Source organism: Tachysurus vachellii, chromosome 12, assembly GCF_030014155.1.
Source record: "Tachysurus vachellii isolate PV-2020 chromosome 12, HZAU_Pvac_v1, whole genome shotgun sequence".
NCBI lineage: Eukaryota > Metazoa > Chordata > Actinopteri > Siluriformes > Bagridae > Tachysurus > Tachysurus vachellii.
This window is the reverse complement of record NC_083471.1, coordinates 19,036,191-19,052,152: the sequence shown is the minus strand read 5'-3', so window position 1 is coordinate 19,052,152 and position 15,962 is coordinate 19,036,191. Positions and strand designations below refer to the sequence as shown.

Genomic DNA, 15,962 nt, shown 5'->3' with positions numbered 1-15,962 from the left:
CAACCTGTTCAGGAAGTGAATACAAAAGAACCTAAAGTTATATATAAAAGATTGATAACATTGATGATCTAATTATGGTGGCATCTGTCAAGGGGTGGTATATATTATGCAGCAATAGTGTACATTCAGTTATTAAAGTTGATGTGTTGGAAGCAGGAAAAAATGGGCAAGTGTTTATCTAATTATGTTCTACCTACTTTTTGGAAAGGCATATGGGTGTGTTGGTCAGATGAACACAATCATGGCCATATATTGTATATCATGTACTCACATGTAAAATGTCAGATCTGCATGTAATACTGAAATTGTTTAATTGTGTTATGTTGAACCCTAAAGAGAAGACTGGCTCAGGATTTCTTGTTATTCATAGACATAAACTAATTACAGACCTAGGCAAGTTTCCATTTTTTCCACCCATGACACAGTTCATTCTGTCTCCACTTTTGGAGCATGGTAATTAAGCAATGTGAACAAGGCATCAAACACTTAATCAAACAGAACGCATTTTGTTTACATGATCCATCACGACCGTTCCAGTTCTTTGAATTTAAATTGTCTCTTTGGAATCTGCTCCCATTTCATTCAGGCTTAAATGATGTATTGCTATTTCCAATTTTCTGCACCGTTATGTTTATTTCACAAGTAATTAAATAATTTTAATTTCTGAGTAATGTTTATTCTGGTGAAAAGTTTATTAAATTGTGTAGTGAGCCTGACATGAGCTTGATTCGATGCTCATATTTGGACAAAATTTTAGAAAAGGCTGCAACTCCCCTTTTTTTTTTTATAATTGTGGTATATAATGGCATGTTGATTTCAGGGTTATCTTTGGTAAATTAAATAAATAAAATAATTATTTGTTTCTGTATAAATTATTTATTTAAATAACGAGAATTTGACTGCTGGTAATTAAATATGGCATGAATTGTGAATGCATTTTTTATAAAGCTATGTACAGCACAAAATAATGCTCTTTTTCAATGGTGGTCTCTAGAGTTGTCTCTGTATACTAAATGATTAAATATTAGTTGTCTGCATATTTTTTTTGTTATCAATATCTGGGGCACTACAGAGGCTGAAGGTTTCCTCTAAGCAGATATTTTATTGACAGCTGCCAGAATGTGAGGAGAAGCTCATCATAAATTACAGAAATATTCTGACATAAAAATCATGGACTCTACTTTTAGTCCATTCACTTTTAGTCCATTCTCTTTAATAGAATGAAACCCACAAAATAATCAGTAACACTGCTTTCAAAACCAAGAAATGTCATCAAAATATTATCTGTATAAAATTCAAACTATTGTATTTCATGGTTTGAAGGTACAAAAATAACAACCAGATATCATGAACAAAAATTTTAATTTCTATTTTGTTCAATTTCATGCACAGGAAAGGGTATAAACACTAACCCTTTATATGATTTGGTGCTGTTTATTGAACTGAAGTGTTAAAAATTTCACACCCTTTATTTTCCAAGGTTATGCACTGCTCTGATTTCACACCTATGTCTCTTAGATGCTTTCATTTCTATTTTAAGAAAGTGCTGCTTGCTATTTGAGACACTAATTAATATTTGAACATAATAATGATGGAGGCCCGTGAAAGAGAACAGAAAAAGATGTGCACAGAATGATGAAGAGGGTGTGTGTGTGTGTGTCTGTGTGTCTGTGTGGTACAGACATCCTGCTGTTAGTATGCTGAGCAGTGCTGCAAATGGCACAAACGTCCTTATCAGCCTCACTAAAGCACTGGAACCTAAAAAAGATATCAGACTCATGATTGCGGAGTATACCTACAAAAAATGAGCCTTTCAGCATCATCATATCAGGGAGCACTTTCTCATTCCCAGCTGGACTACTGCCTGAGTATATTTGCATGCTTGTGTGTGCTCATCTATCCGCATTTGTATATGTGCTCATCTTTCTGTTTATTTAGACTCCCTCTGATGGTGTGCTAGAGTAAAATGTCCACTCACTTGTAGAGAACAGATCTGTTGTGACCTGGAATCATCTGGTCTATGAAGTAGCCAGGGTAGAGCACTGCAATCCCAATAAGCCTCTGGACTATAAGCTGAGGCTGGAAGAGGTACTGACATTCTTCATGAAGACCCTAAAGAGGAAGATGAAAAAACATAAACAAGCTGTCCTTATCACTAAATTCAACTTGCGCTTGGCTGTGAACTGAGATAAAAGCAAACATCAGGACCTACTGAGACCAAGTTACTGTCTAAACAAGAGGCAGCATCATGTTCCTTAACTGTCAGCTATCACTCTGTTGTGTGACAACACCTTTGCGTTGGATGCTGCTTCGCAACTCACGCTTCACATGGCAGAAACAGATCAAACACACGGCTAGCATAAACTGACACATGCGCTAGTTACTTTGCAAGAACATGAAATCCTTGACATTTAAGCTGTTATACAACAAAGAAATGAGTTATTCATCCATTTTTGTGTAATGGAAGCATCTAAAAGGATAACATTTTTTCAGCTGAAGATCATATTTAGGATTTAATGTGAATTTTATATTATAGCAGGAACTGACAAGCTCAGCTAGCAAAGAGATTGCTGGAGAAAAAAAATAAAGAAGGATTTTGGTCTAATTAGTCAAATAACCACATGCTCACACAGGCACCAACAAGACAATGGCATTTTCAATGAGAGTTGGCAATTGGTAATTCTGTGAAGTAGGATACAAGCAACCTGGAAAGGTTATTCAGAGTTTATGCAAGTATGAAGCAAAGCAATGTGGTGACAACCAATAAGAATGTGAGAAGGTAGACTCTGTGCTATAAGCAGGATAGATAGAAATGTGTCAGGGGTTTCGTCCACATAGATTTGCAGTCAGACACATTGTTTTGCATATGTTCTGCAATTGGCTATGCATTTATGTGTAGACGTTTAATACTGTTCAGGCACTGCCAAGGAACCAATCCACTAGAGACCAATCTAGACATTAGAAAATGAAGCCAGTGGGAATGCAAGACAACATTTAAATCTAGCATATAGTACAGTATCCTGTCGAGAATTTAAATGTTTTTGGCCCAAACCAAATAGGCCTACAGATGTAATCAATACATGCCCTAGTTCTTATGTATGCTGATGTAAAATCCCAGTTGTATAACCATGTTGCACGATTCTCAGCTGCTGTTTGCTTTTGTAGAAGCCACTGGCAAGAGAATCACAGCTGAGATCCAAAGACTGCAAGAAAAACAAAGAATTTCCACAGCATCCAAAAGTCACATCAGCTCAAATTAAAGAACAGATGTGCTGTATAGATTCGCAAGGACAAATTTTCACATGGAGATTGCACAAGGGAATGAGGTGAGAGAGAGAAAGGTGGGAGAAAAAAGTGAGGGAGGAGGTTGGAGGGGTGTTCCATCGGAGCTTGTATTATTTATTATGGTACATGCTGCCAAATTACAATGCAGCATTTCATCATTCACCCTCTGGCCTCTCTCAGTAGCAGGTAGCCCTGTCCTCAAAGACATTAATCATTGTCAAACTGCGTCCAAATACCACCCCTCCTCCTCTTCTTCATCCTTCCCCCTCTCCTTCCATTCTGGTAGATTTTTCATGCTGAGTACGGAAATTCCCTCAACATTTCTCTTATACATGATCACCCAAATCTCTCAGGTGAGAACACTGGAGTTCCTGCAGCAAAAAAGCTTCTGTGTGACATCTTTTCCTTTTTCTATTGACTTCTTCTGTTACAGTTCAGAGGGCACTTTGAGGTAGAATATATTATTTCATGGCTAACTGTACGTTCCAGATATGGTGATGAGGGGATTCTCATATATTTGAGACAGTCCTGACAGAGACATAGTGCAAATCAGTGACGCTTTCCCACTGAGGTCAGTCAGCCATGTTATTACTACATACGGTAGAGAACAAGTGGCTAATTTATCGCTGTACCTGTCAGCTCAATGTGCAAAACAATAACCCTGAGACTGAAAACTACCTAAACTGCACACTACTCCTTACACTCACGTACTAGTATAAAAAATGACCAAGAATAAAGTAAGAGGAAGGAAAGAACTAATAGTCTTCTGGTGGTTTGCTATGACTTGTGTAATGATTTAAGTGCCTTGGTGATTACTGTTTAATTAATCTTCTAATCATCATTAATTATTTAACATACAAATTGGCTGAAAAGTTCTTTTTTAATAAATTCAGAGGTTTTGTTTGTAAGAAAAAAAGTCCTAGGTGGATTGGCTATGCTAAAATGCCCCTAGGTACAGTATGAATGAGTGTGTGTGTGTGTGTGTGTGTATGGATGTGGTACTGTGATGGACTGGCAGCCCAACCAGGCTGTATCCCCACCTCATGCCAGTGTTCCTAATGTAGGCTCTGATCCAACACAACCCTGACCAAGATAAAGAGGTTACTGAAGGTGAATAGATAGATAGATAGATAGATAGATAGATAGATAGATAGATAGATAGATAGATAGATAGATAGATAGATAGATAGATAGATAGATACTCAGTATTAATATGTATATACTGTATGTTTTTATATACTTTACTATATAGTATCTCATTAGTAACTCCATTGTTAATTTATTCATTCTGGACTGTTGTGGCTTTTTTGTGCTAATGGTGAAGCACATTCTCATATCTTTATAGCCTGATTTGTGGATCAGTGCTGTTGGACAGGTGTCATTCCACCAGCCATTTGTGGAGTCATGAAGTGTTCATTATCTCTTGTGTATCATCATGGTCTAATTCGCTCTCAGCTTGATTAGTGTGCTCATTCATTTTGTTAAAATCTATCTAGCAATCACTTATACTGCCAGCCACCAGACCTAAAATTGTCTCACTGGGTGCTTTCTTTTGGCTATGTGATTTCTCAGACCTTAAATCTGGACATGCAGAAAAAAACAATGTAACCTTGATTTTATCATGGCTTGCTGATATTCTTTTAAACTTGATTGCGTAATTCATTAGCGATATCTTAATGGTTCATTTGCATTCTTATAAAAAGCATTATTTAGATATTACAATTCTCAAACATCTTTCTCTCTCTCTTAGCTCATACTTTTCCTACTGAGGTGGCCCTACAAAGCACACAGATCCAGATCTGCATTCGGCTTAAAATGGTAGACTGGCAATGAAAGCAGGATAATAAGGATGGAAAGAGAAGTGAAAACCACCTCCACCATTAAATAACAAACTGGAGAAGGAGCCCCATCTGTTGTTTGTGCATGGCTGCAGACATAAAGCACAGCTGGTGCTGAAAATGGGAGGAGGAAGAAATATAGCTTTGCCTAAACCCTCCACACATCTAACTCCCAACATCTCTATGATTCCACTGCATCATTTCAGCATTGTGTAACTGAATCCGCTTGGCATCCTTACAAAAGCTTTATTTAATCATATGACATGCAAATATACTTCAAATCTCATACAGTCTCTCTGCATGCAACAAGTGCCACAGTCTCAGATGTCTTTCCCTGTGCTTTTCTCATCTCCAGCTCCTATAATGGCATGGATGTGCTTGAAAAGTCTTCCCTGTTGCCCAAAACGTCTCACTTTGTATTAGTTAGGTAAGCATTGAAAAAAAAAATAAAATCCTGCACAGCTTGAACAGAAGCTCTGACTCAGATCATCTTACCGTCTAGCAGTTTTTTAGTCTAAGTGCCACCCTATTAAATTTTGTTGCCACGCAACCTGAGTAGACTAAATGGCTTCCCCACTGCCTCCTCACCTGGAAACACAATTAGAGTGTGTTTTGAACCATACAAGGCCAACACTCTGGGGAACTAGATATTTAAGCTAGACCTTGCACCATTCTCACCATTCTCTAGTTTGGTCTTTGCTTCAACAAATCTCTGACTGGGCTTAATAATGCACAGCAGACCAGTGAGAATGAGTGTCACGAATAACTTTCCTGCCAACAGCAGCTGATTGAAAATGCTGAAAATTGAAAATGAGAGACAAACCAGCACTAAATTGACAGATTTCCTCCTCTTGTGTGGCCGCAGCCTAAATCAAACCTTGGTGTACTGGGTGAAATCATATCTCCAGGCTCTTGACAGCTCCCAATTATCTCATTGATTCAGGAAGAGAGTGTGGTTAGCTGGAGACAAACTGTCATTGCACTGAGCTTTTGGTCACTGCTGATCCATAATAGCAGCTTGAGTTAGCAGAGATGCTCCGGTGAACTGTGCCACTTTGACTTTCTAGATGTTACATTGCAGAGGTGCTCACTGATTAGACATAAATATGGGGCTGGCTGAAATGGTCTTCTGTCCTTCGTGCATACTAAGCATTGACAATTTACCACAGTGTAAGAAATTTTGGAATTTCCAGCTACATTAAATTTTTCTTGCTTACAAAACCCCAGATGCTACTAACATGACTGAACTGCGAGAACAGCTGGCTTTTAATGCTTAACCATTTGTCACTAGTTTATGTGTATAAATAAGACTATTTTAAGTGGTCATATTTTGTTTCACTTTTGGTGCCAAGATAAGATGGATTTGAATTGGAGAATAACACATATGTCTCTGTCTAATTGTCTTTTTATATCTAGTTTTTGTAGTCAACGGTTTTATTGTCAAATCTGTGCAAATCTTTGAAAACTATCCTTACCAATCCGCTACGTTTAGATAAATCATTTGCGTAAATGCATGTGACATCCACTGGATAAGGTGCGACAGAGGATCCACAACAGAAGCTGCTATAATTCACCAAACAAGAACAACACCACCATTTTGTTAACATGTGCCTAATTATTTTTGAGTATTTGGTCAGATCCACTGAAATATTTTGCTGGAACTACATCCAAACCCCAGTCCACCAGGTGATGACTCCTGCTGTTTATCACAATTACTTTAGTCACACAGATGCTAGAGAAATTTAATGGGCAATTTTTGCTTAACAAGATGCAAATAATGACTTTAATCTTATCCCACATGAATCTCTACGCTAGATTTCAGTGCTGAATCTAACAGGCTGCAGAGTCCGTATTACACCTCATAATGTCTAACTGGTTCAGTCGAACAGCTCACATGTTGACTCATAAGCTGACTTTTATGTTTATGAGACAGCTGTTGTTTACTGTTTACAGGACAGCTGGGTCTCTCTGACCGTGTCAAACCTCTTGATGACATTGTCTAGCGTTGGAGAAAAATGGCCAGTCTCCATAACTGACTCTGAGTTGTTGTACAAAGTAGCTGATAAAACATTTGTCATTCAACTCAATCTGTCTTGCATATGACTTTCTTCTACAGGTATTAATATTATTCTTCCTGGAAAATATAAGTTTAGATTAGGGCTCTAATGCAATGCCACTATGTGTATCAGAATCTTTATCTGTGTAGTGCTCTAATATATAAATATCAGTATATATTACATATTCGGATTTAAGCCCAAAATAGGCTAAAAAGTTTTTTTAGGTCTTTTATTAAAAAAAAAAAAAAAAAAAAAAAAACATACCACTAAGCACCCAGAAAATACTGGACAAAAAAAAGAGATCGAAATACCAGCATATCAACACGCTCTGTGAATTCTTGCTCTGACAGTTCATAATTGGTCTCACATGGAAATGAGTGTGCATGAACCATTTTCCTTTTTTTAATTCCACTCATGCAGTTATTATTTTCTTAGAAACCTGTCTGAGATATACTTTAATGTTAATTTAGCGAGTTCTATTTCACCAAGTTGAACAAACTAGCAGAATTATATAAAGAACCGCAACGCTAACCAGGCAGAGACTAATGATGAATGAAGGAAACATACGAACGTATCGCACAGCTCATAAATTTTATATCTGACATCACTCACATGACTTGCTTTGTTTTCCCAGAGACACACACATGCACTGTGAACCGTTCTGGATATAAAATATAAATAAATAAAAATCCTGAATAGTGCAATATATACAAAATGGCACTACAGTTATCATTCAGAGATTCAGGTGAACCTAACATATTTTCCTAGTTGAGTATAGTGTATTGAATCCAGGGTTTGCCATTTATCATGGCCACATTGCAATATAGTCCATTTCCAGGTATAATATTCCAAAATATAGCTCTGAAATATTGCATACATTAAAGAAAACTTTCTATTTTCAGACTAATAAGTCATCTCTACACAGAGAATAAAACTGTTGTTACTCGCTAGAACTGGAAGAAATATCCTAACCTACTGTCTGTATATGATGCAGAGATGAACCACAATATAAGCAGCCAATTATGAATGCGGTGGCGGGGTAAAGAAAAGTCTCCACATATTAACTCAGCTCTTTGAGAATCTGGGATTTATATGGATTGGTAGATCATAAGAGGATGATTTTTTTTACAAAATAGAGTTTGACAACAAGCAATTTCACAACCATTAGGTTAGGTCTGAAAAAGCGTTTATATTATGTGCAAAGACAACACTAACTAGCTGATATAGCCGAGCCATTCCTTGTTATTGATTGTGCGTGTTTTCTGCACATCGTTAAGCCTGTATCTAAATGCACACTTATTGCACACTAAAAAATTGTGTCAACAAACAATAAAAAGCACATTTGATTTAAAATGTTTATGTGCAGCAACACCATTAGTTTTATATCCATTATGGGCTGGATAATGGTGGTCATAAGTGCACAACATGCTCTAATTTGTGTATGACTATTCAGAATGCTAGGGTATGAACATGCCTTTTTTAAATGTGCTCCATTTGCTGCTTCTCTTTTTCTTACTTCAGTTTCACAGCCTGCTGTATATTTGTTTTGACTTGCAGAAAGCCATTATTAGATCCCAATTTTGCTGCTGCTGACACCGAATAATTTAAGCATTTCCCATGATGCATGATTGACCCTGACTATAACCCTGATTATTGTGCTGGGAAAGTCAACACATTTTGTCCATTGGAAAAAATGAGACATGGATGCATCTGCTTTAATTTGGAGCCAATATTTTGGTAGTAATGAAAGGTTTGCAAGTGTTTGTAATGACTTTTCCAACACCAAGTTATGTAACACAATCTCTTTAGTGCATCAAATGTTCACATCTCAATTTGTAATTTTTTTTAAACATTAGTCTCAACTAGACATTGTGTTTGTACCTACCTGTAATATTGTCTAAGGAAAGTCTGTGCATTTATTGCCCAAAATATAAGCAAATTAAATGCCTAAATTAAACCACCATGAGTGTAAACACAGGAGGCAGGGTGGCTTAGTAGTTAGCATGTTTGGGGTTAGGGGTTAATTACAACATCTGCCCTGTATGCACAGATCATGTTGCCCCTGTGCTAAGGGGATTTCCTCTGGGTACTCCGGTTTCCTCCCCAGTCCAAAAACCTACACTGTAGTCTCTCTGGCATCTCTAACTTGTCTGTAGTGCAGACTATATCCCTAAATTGCTCAGGTTCCATACAACCCTGTGTATTAAAGTGCTAAAGAAAATGGATGGATAAACTCTGCCTACTCAGAATTACTAAGGATATATAATTAAAAAATATAAATATTAAAAATTATGCTTTCGGTTTCTCTTTATGTGCTTGGGTTGCTTTCTTTTGCGTCCTTAATGTGTACAGACATTTAGTGTGTAAAAGTTTATGAAAGTCATTTAGTTCATAAAACTTGTATGTATATGAATACAAGAACAGTCTGTTTTATATTCTGTCTTTCCAACAGAGAAAATCGATTCTAATAACTACACACATTTGGCACCTGAGCACATTAGTAATAATTCATGACCGACAAGGATAACACATTTGCTCTTAATTTTCCAGAGCTTGCTAACAGGACGACAGCCATTATCCAAGAGGTCTGAATGTTTGATTTAGCATTATGAACCAAAGGCTTCCACCAGAATCAATAACATTTGCATAAAATGCTTTATAATGAGCTCACAGTCTGCTCTCACCTTGACAGAGATTTTCCCTTCATCCTTTGGCAGATGTGCAGCCAAGAACCAGTCTCCAGGGAGAGGACTGGTAACATTGAACACGCCGGTGGTACGGTTGGGCAGCGTCCATGTCAGCGTGACAGCAAAGGACCCTGGGACTATGGTGTCCTTCGGGAAACGGGTGTTCAAGGGGTTGATGACCGGCGGTGCTCCCGACCTAAAATACCTGCAAACCAGAGAATACACATTCAGTATATGGAGGTGCATTGACAGGAAGAGACGGAGAATAATATGAGTCATAATTTGTCGCTGTTTAGTTCTATCTAAAGTTCTGATTTACTAAAATTACAGCTGTGCTTCTGTCATTACTGCTTTCATAAATCAAACAAGCAATAAGCTCAGCACATTTAATTAGATTTGGGTGAACAAGCAATACTGTATGTGTGTGTGTGTGTGTGTGTGTGTGTGTGTGTGTGTGTGTTTGTGTTTGTGTAGGAGAGAGAGAGAGAGAGAGAGAGAGAGAGAGAGAGAGAGAGAGAGAGAGAGAAACGGAAAAAAGGGCGTCAAATAGAATTCAAAATACGCTCCAATTTCCCTCTCTTTTACAGGAAGTTAAACAAAGCACAGACTAATACTAAATTATGCATGAACTAAACTGAAGTGTAAAATAAATATTCCAACATTGAGCTATTTTTAATGTTTAGAGGAACGATTGAGGAATTTGGCGGGTATTCAAGCAGAACAATGCTTTTGCTTTGCCTTAATCTTAGCTAAAGTGGTGAAAAATGATGCAGATCAATGAGTGGAATGCTTACATGTTTTCGAAAGTCTTTTGTTATTTATTTTTTATGTGAGAGACAGAGGGCTAAAATGGTGCCTTTCTCCTTCAGTGCTGCCATTCAAGATTAAAAAGAGGTCTGACAGCCGGAATCTGCCACGGATCATATGACATGAAAGCCTTCACCTTCCATGATTTCTTTCGCTTGGCCCAGTGAGCTGGGATCCTGTAGTATGTCAGTTGGAATCCTGACAGGCTTCAAATGCAAAATACTCTTGTGAATAGGGATCACAATAACAGCTGACAATTGCTTTCTCACTCTTCTTTTTTATTTTTATACAACATAGCAGACTAAAAGAATTAGTAATATGTGCAGACTTACTGTAAGATAAACTGTGTGTGTGTGAGTGAGAGAGAGAGAGAGAGAGAGAGAGAGAGAGAGAGAGAGAGAGAGAGAGAGAGAGAGAGAGAGAACACTGTGTAATAGAAATGAACACTTATTATCTGTGTGTGTATCTTGCTCTCAGTGAGTAGGTCTGTGCTCTGTAGAGTGTGTCTCAGCTCCATTAATATTTAACAATACAAGTCCATGTGCAAATGCAGCAGCAGATTGTAATGATATCCTTAAGCATATCTTCTTCAACAGGGCCACTGTAGATGTGGTGGGTTTTTCTCCCTCATGTCCCACACAGACACCATCCCAGAGCGGTGTAGTGCTCAGATCTCATTGTCTACAGTCTTTGGCAGATAATAACTCAAACTGCAACTGTAGGGTTGTTCGCAAAATCATACCACCCTCCTCTGTCTCTCTGTGCACCCAAGGAGCTTGTATGTCTGGAGCATGTCAGTGCAGAGAGGCTTTTGTCCTACAGGTGTACAGGTTTATTTTTGTCCATGAGTAAAAAAGAGTGTTGTGGCTGTGTGAGTTTACCTTAGTCTTATTTTCAGTGTAATTGTGATACATTATAATTAAGCAATTTAAAATCAAGATACTATGAAAAGTCCCAGCAAGACAAAAAATAAGAAACCTTTATAACGAGTCAGGCTTTTGTCGAGGTGTGAATTGTAAAATGAAATGAGCCTGATTACTCATGAGTCAGATTTTTTTATCCCATTATGTGCCTCACGCTACAATGTGTATCTTAATGAGAAAATTGAAACATGCATAATTTTGGATATGCTACACACATTATCCATTATGGACACCATTAAATTAATTTTAAAAATCAGAAATGTTAAAACTCACTGAAGCCAAATCTGATTTGAAACCCATTGTAAAACTGTCATCTCACATAAGTGGATAAAAAGCAGTTCGCAGAATTGCACACTGAAATCATTCAGATACATTAAAATGAACAAGGATCATAATTACATCTGAACTCTATATCTGAAGACTGCAGGTGTAATGTTAGCTTCAAATATTTTTCTCAGAAGAACTCAATTGCAAATTACTATAACCACCTAAACACCAAATCACAAACATCCTTCCACTGATCCATCTAATTGTGCAGCCCTATTAAAATGGGCCACACATCAAATTTGCATATGACTGGACAGATCAGCATTCATTTCCTGATATTTACGTCCCGTGTTAAACAATATAGAAAACAATACCTTCGGTAGCAGACCATATATTTAAGTGAGCAAAATTATAGGAACAGATGATCATAAAGTAAATGATAGTAAATACTATTTAATATTTGTTTGCTTGGGTTAGAGCTACTTTGACTAAACCTTCTGAGTTTGCTATTCACAAGAAGCATCTGCAAATGTGAACCATGCCTCTCAAAAAAAGAGATCTCAAATCATACAGTCAAAAACTGTTGATTTGCATAAAGCTAGAATGGGTTACAAACTTATCTCAGAGAGCTTAGATATTGATCTGTCCACTGGTAGACATATTTTGTAGAAATAGAGACATTTTGTACGCTGGCTTCTTTCTCAAGAAGTGGCTGCCCAGATAAGATGACAAAAATTGGACACCAGAAAGGTAAAAAAAAGAGTGACAGATAAATATTTGTAATATATACGAGAAACATTGCACAGGCATGATTTCCATGCCAGAAAACCAAAAGAAAGCTACTGCTTTCCAGATAAATATTGCTGCATGCCTGAATTTTGCCACAAAAGACCACCTTGACACTTGAGGATGCTACTGGACTGATAAAAACTAAGATTGAGTTGTTTGTGAAGAACACTATATTTGGCATAAAAAGGGCACCAGATACCAACATGGAAACATAATCCTAATGGTTATGTCTGGTGAGAACGCATCATGATTTGGGGCTGCTTTAGTGCTTCATGGCCTGGACCACTTTCCATCATCAAGGGAAAGAAGATTTTCAAGATATCCTACAGGATAATATAACGGTGGTTGTGCTTCAGCTGAAGCTCAGGGTGAGTTGCGTGATGCAGCAGAACAATGATCTCAATCATTGAAGTAAATTTACTACAGAGAGCCTCAGTAAGAGCCCAGTCATTTATCCCCTCAGAGATGCTGTGGAATGACCTCAAGAGAGCTGTTCACGTAGATATCCTAAGAATACGTCTACACTGAAAGAGTTCTGTAAGGAAGTCTGAAATTTATTTTCTGAATGTTGTGCAGCTTGGTTAAAGTTATTGCTGCCAAAGAAGGGTCGACCAGCTATTAAATCCAAGAGTTCACTTACATTTTCCACAACATTGTGAATGTTTAAAGGGATATGTTCAATAAAGACATAAAAGATTATAATTGTTTGGGTGTTGTTAGCTTAGGCACATTAAGTTTGTCTGTACTTGTGACATTTTCTGACGATGTTATGTCACATTTTATATAACCAAGAAATGCAGAAAATTCCAAAGGTTCCACACACATTTCCCTTGAGATACACATGCTCATATTTACACTTCTTGCATTCATATAAAGATTTAATGTTTTAAACCAACCTTATACTTGATGTTTAATAGCCCACTGTATAAACCAGCTGCTTCTGTTACTGTTTAATATGAGGCATTGTTTATGTAATTTATAAACCACACATGAAAGCGTTTGCCATTCTTTGTAAATTAGGGAGTAAAGTTAATTGAGGAAACATTTGTTGATCATAGATTTAACTCTTAAAGCTCATAAAGCTCTTTGCTTTAATCCATAATTAGCCAAATCAGCAATTTCTGATGTAGTGTCCGTTAAATAAGGTATTTTAGAACAGGTCTGCACATATTTGCTTCACTGGTTATCTGGACCCTAGTGGAGCTGACACCAGCTGTGCCTCGGCATTCTGATGATGAAGCACTTATTTATGCTGCCGCGTCCTACTCCATATTAAGAGTACTCAGCTCTTCCCCCTGTAGGATCCAGCTGGCTCACTGCAGATCCTCATCCTTATGTTCATATATTAGGTCTTATTTGCGCACCCGCACCCTGCCGTGGAAGTTAAATCATTCAAAATACCATGAGACAAAAAACTAATTTAACCTCAGCAACATCTGGGGGCTAATTAGATACCAAGGTGCTGTTTTTCTATTCTGTCTTGCTTTTATTTTTTAAATTTACACAACAACCGGTTGTCACTTCCTCTGTGATTTGTGCCACCACTGTTTGGCCTGAGACTTGCTGTAAATCCCCAGCTTCATTTTCAGATGCAGGTCATGTCGAAGTCTGTTATGAACCAATTAGCACTGCCTCCATGCATAATATGGCACTTTTTTGTGAAGTCTGTCATATGTCAGACATGCCGGAAGGTTTTTTAGCAAATATGACCAAGATGAGGTTTGTAAACAGTGATTAATCTTATTCTCTAACAAACAATAAAACTTTTGCCTTTGTCTCCCAAATGCTGACATTAACAGAAATTTAACAATAAAAAAAAAAGTTCAAATTACTTCTTTTTTGAGAAGCAGAACAAGTCAATATTTAAAAATCAATTTAAAGTCTGAAGGTAACGTGTATACATGGATCAGCAACCGAGACAGTAAACAGTCAATAAATAGTATTTTCAAATGGCAAATGATAGCTGTAAGACTCTTCAAACAGAAATTACACTTGGAAGCAAGAAAGACAAGAGGGGTGAAAGAAAGAGAGTTATATTACTTTCTAAATGGCAGGTTGGCATGCAAAGAGTAAGAGATAAAAAGTAAAAGAGAGATTGTTTACGGAGGTCTCACAATCAAATTAGTAATGATTCCCACAAAACAATTATAGCACTAGGGGGCATGGTGGCATAGTGGTACAATTCCTGTTCCTGCTGTTTGTGCGTGTGTGTGTGTGTGTGTGTGTGTGTGTGTGTGTGTGTGTGTGTGTGCGCGCGCAGAGCTTGCATATATTCTTAATCTTAAGAGGTTTCCTCTGTGTACCCTGGTTTCTGCACATAGTCCATTGACATGCACTGCAGACTGATTAGCATCTCTAAATCGTCCGAAGCATATAAATGTGTATGTGTCTATTTCTGCCCTGCAATGAGTTGGCACCCTGTCCAGAGTGTCCCCTGCCTTGAGATTAAGAAACTATGAGAAGAATTATGAGGAAAATTAATATTAATCTAGAAAATTTGCAATTCTTGCAACGCATCTCAGCTCTTACATACAGAATTAGAAAATCCTCAAATGTAGGTTTCTTCTGTCTAAGGGAGTTTTTCCTTGCCACAGTCACCTCAGTCACCTCAGGCTTGCTTATTTGGGTTAAATACAAATACATTCAATATATCTTATATATAATATCTTGAACTTTTTTAGAATATTAATCTTTCTGCACTATATTTCTTATGGTCTGTAATGCTGCTTTGAGACAATGTCCATTGATAAAAGAGCTATATACATTTGAATATGAATAGAGTAAGCTCCATCTGTATAATGTGTGTAATGTGTTTACCTGACTAAGATTTTTGAAGATTCTTTGATCCTTTAAGCTACATACTTATTTAGGTTACACATTATTCTTGGGTAGATGAAGCAAAAAGAAAGGAAATCAGCGCAAAGCAAACCATGCCTTATTCCCATTTGGTGTATATTTGATCACCCCCCCAGCACTGGGAAAAGCAGCTCCACAAGCCAGACCCTGCTTCCACTTCTAATCCATAATCATCTGACTTCCTATATTTGAACAATTGCCATATGAGCTTAATTAGTAAAGACGAGCTATATAATTAGATTTAATTATGTTGTTAGGTTGAATGTTTTTCTTGCTTTGGACTGTAGAACGTTACCTAACACTATATCCAAATAAAGAAGTACACGCTGAATGATGAATGAGTCAGGTTAGTTTACAAATGTGTTTATGTAATCCTTCAGTTAAAAAGAAATTCTCATTAATTACAGAACTGTCTTAAGTTGAAGTTAACAAAGCGTTATAAAATTTTCATGA

At 37.2% G+C, this 15,962-nt stretch overlaps 1 protein-coding gene across 1 annotated transcript in view; it reads right to left on the bottom strand.

Annotated features, from left to right (window-relative positions):
- The window catches only part of tmem8b (transmembrane protein 8B), a 124,821-nt gene that overhangs the window by 63,882 nt on the left and 44,977 nt on the right, over positions 1-15,962 (bottom strand). The window contains exons 3-4 of the mRNA XM_060884259.1: positions 9,865-10,072; positions 1,979-2,112 (exon numbers count right to left, since the gene is read on the bottom strand). Coding sequence (XP_060740242.1) covers positions 1,979-2,112; positions 9,865-10,072 — 342 coding nt within the window. The remainder of the gene's footprint in view (positions 1-1,978; positions 2,113-9,864; positions 10,073-15,962) is intronic.